Below are 838 nucleotides of genomic sequence, written 5' to 3'. Positions count from 1 at the left end.
GCTGCTGCTCGTTGTAGGGAAACAGTGGTGGGGAAGCCCCATGGTAGGCCTCTGGGGCGGTTTGCCTTTGCTGCTGCTGCTGCTGCTGCTGTTGCTGTTGCTGTTGCTGTTGTTGCTGTTGTTGTTGCTGCTGGAGTTGCTTCCAGTGTTTCTGCTGTTGTGTTTGTGAGAGTTGCTGTTGAAATTGTTGTTGCTGCTGCTGCATCTGCTGCTGCTGCTGCTGCAGCTGCTGCAGCAGCAGCTGCGGCTTCTGCCTCGGGGAAGCAGCAGGAGTCAATGAGGCGCTGTGTGCTGCAGCAGCAAAACTGCCGAAGGCCCCCGCGAGGGAGAGGGGCCCCACGGGGGACTGGCGTCGGGTGAGTCCGGAGGCCCCCGGGAGCAGCGCCTGCTGCTGCTGCTGCTGCTGCAGGTTTTTGCTGCTGCGCGGGGGCCGGTAGCTGCTGCTGTCTGTGGGGGAGGCCGAAGAGGGCCTTCCTGCTGCGAGGCTGTCATGGGAGGCGTTTGGCAGCAGCAGGGCTCGCTGCCGTTGCTGCTGCTGCTGCTCTTTGTCTCTGAATCTCAAGTTGCTGTTGCTGCTTCCGATGCTGCTGCTGCTGCCGACCGAGGCTGCAGCTGCGAGCAGCTCCCTGCTGCCCGCTGCAGGGGAGAGCCCCTGCCCGCGCGTGCCCTGCGCTGCAGCAGCAGCAGCAGCAGCAGCAGCAGCAGGAGCAGGAGAAAGGCCCGGGGCGCTGGAGGTTTTTCTGAGGGCCCCCTCGACATCTCCGGCGGGTTCGAGAAGTCCTGCGTGGGCCTGCGCGGCGGTGCGCGCTGCTGCTGGCTGCTGCTGCTGCTGCTGCTG

At 64.8% G+C, this 838-nt stretch overlaps 1 protein-coding gene across 1 annotated transcript in view; it reads right to left on the bottom strand.

Annotated features, from left to right (window-relative positions):
- ETH_00038200 (uncharacterized protein) overlaps window positions 1-832 on the bottom strand; it is a gene marked incomplete at both ends in the record, with an annotated part of 1,209 nt that extends 377 nt beyond the window's left edge. The window contains one exon of the mRNA XM_013376226.1: window positions 2-832. Coding sequence (XP_013231680.1) covers window positions 2-832 — 831 coding nt within the window. The remainder of the gene's footprint in view (window position 1) is intronic.
- Between the last annotated feature and the right edge of the window lie 6 nt (window positions 833-838).

The sequence above is a fragment of the Eimeria tenella genome, genomic scaffold (assembly GCF_000499545.2).
Source record: "Eimeria tenella Houghton genomic scaffold, Eth_scaff3249, whole genome shotgun sequence".
NCBI classification, from domain to species: Eukaryota; Apicomplexa; class Conoidasida; order Eucoccidiorida; family Eimeriidae; genus Eimeria; species Eimeria tenella.
Note: the sequence above shows the minus strand (reverse complement) of the source record. Positions and strands in the feature narration are given on the sequence as shown.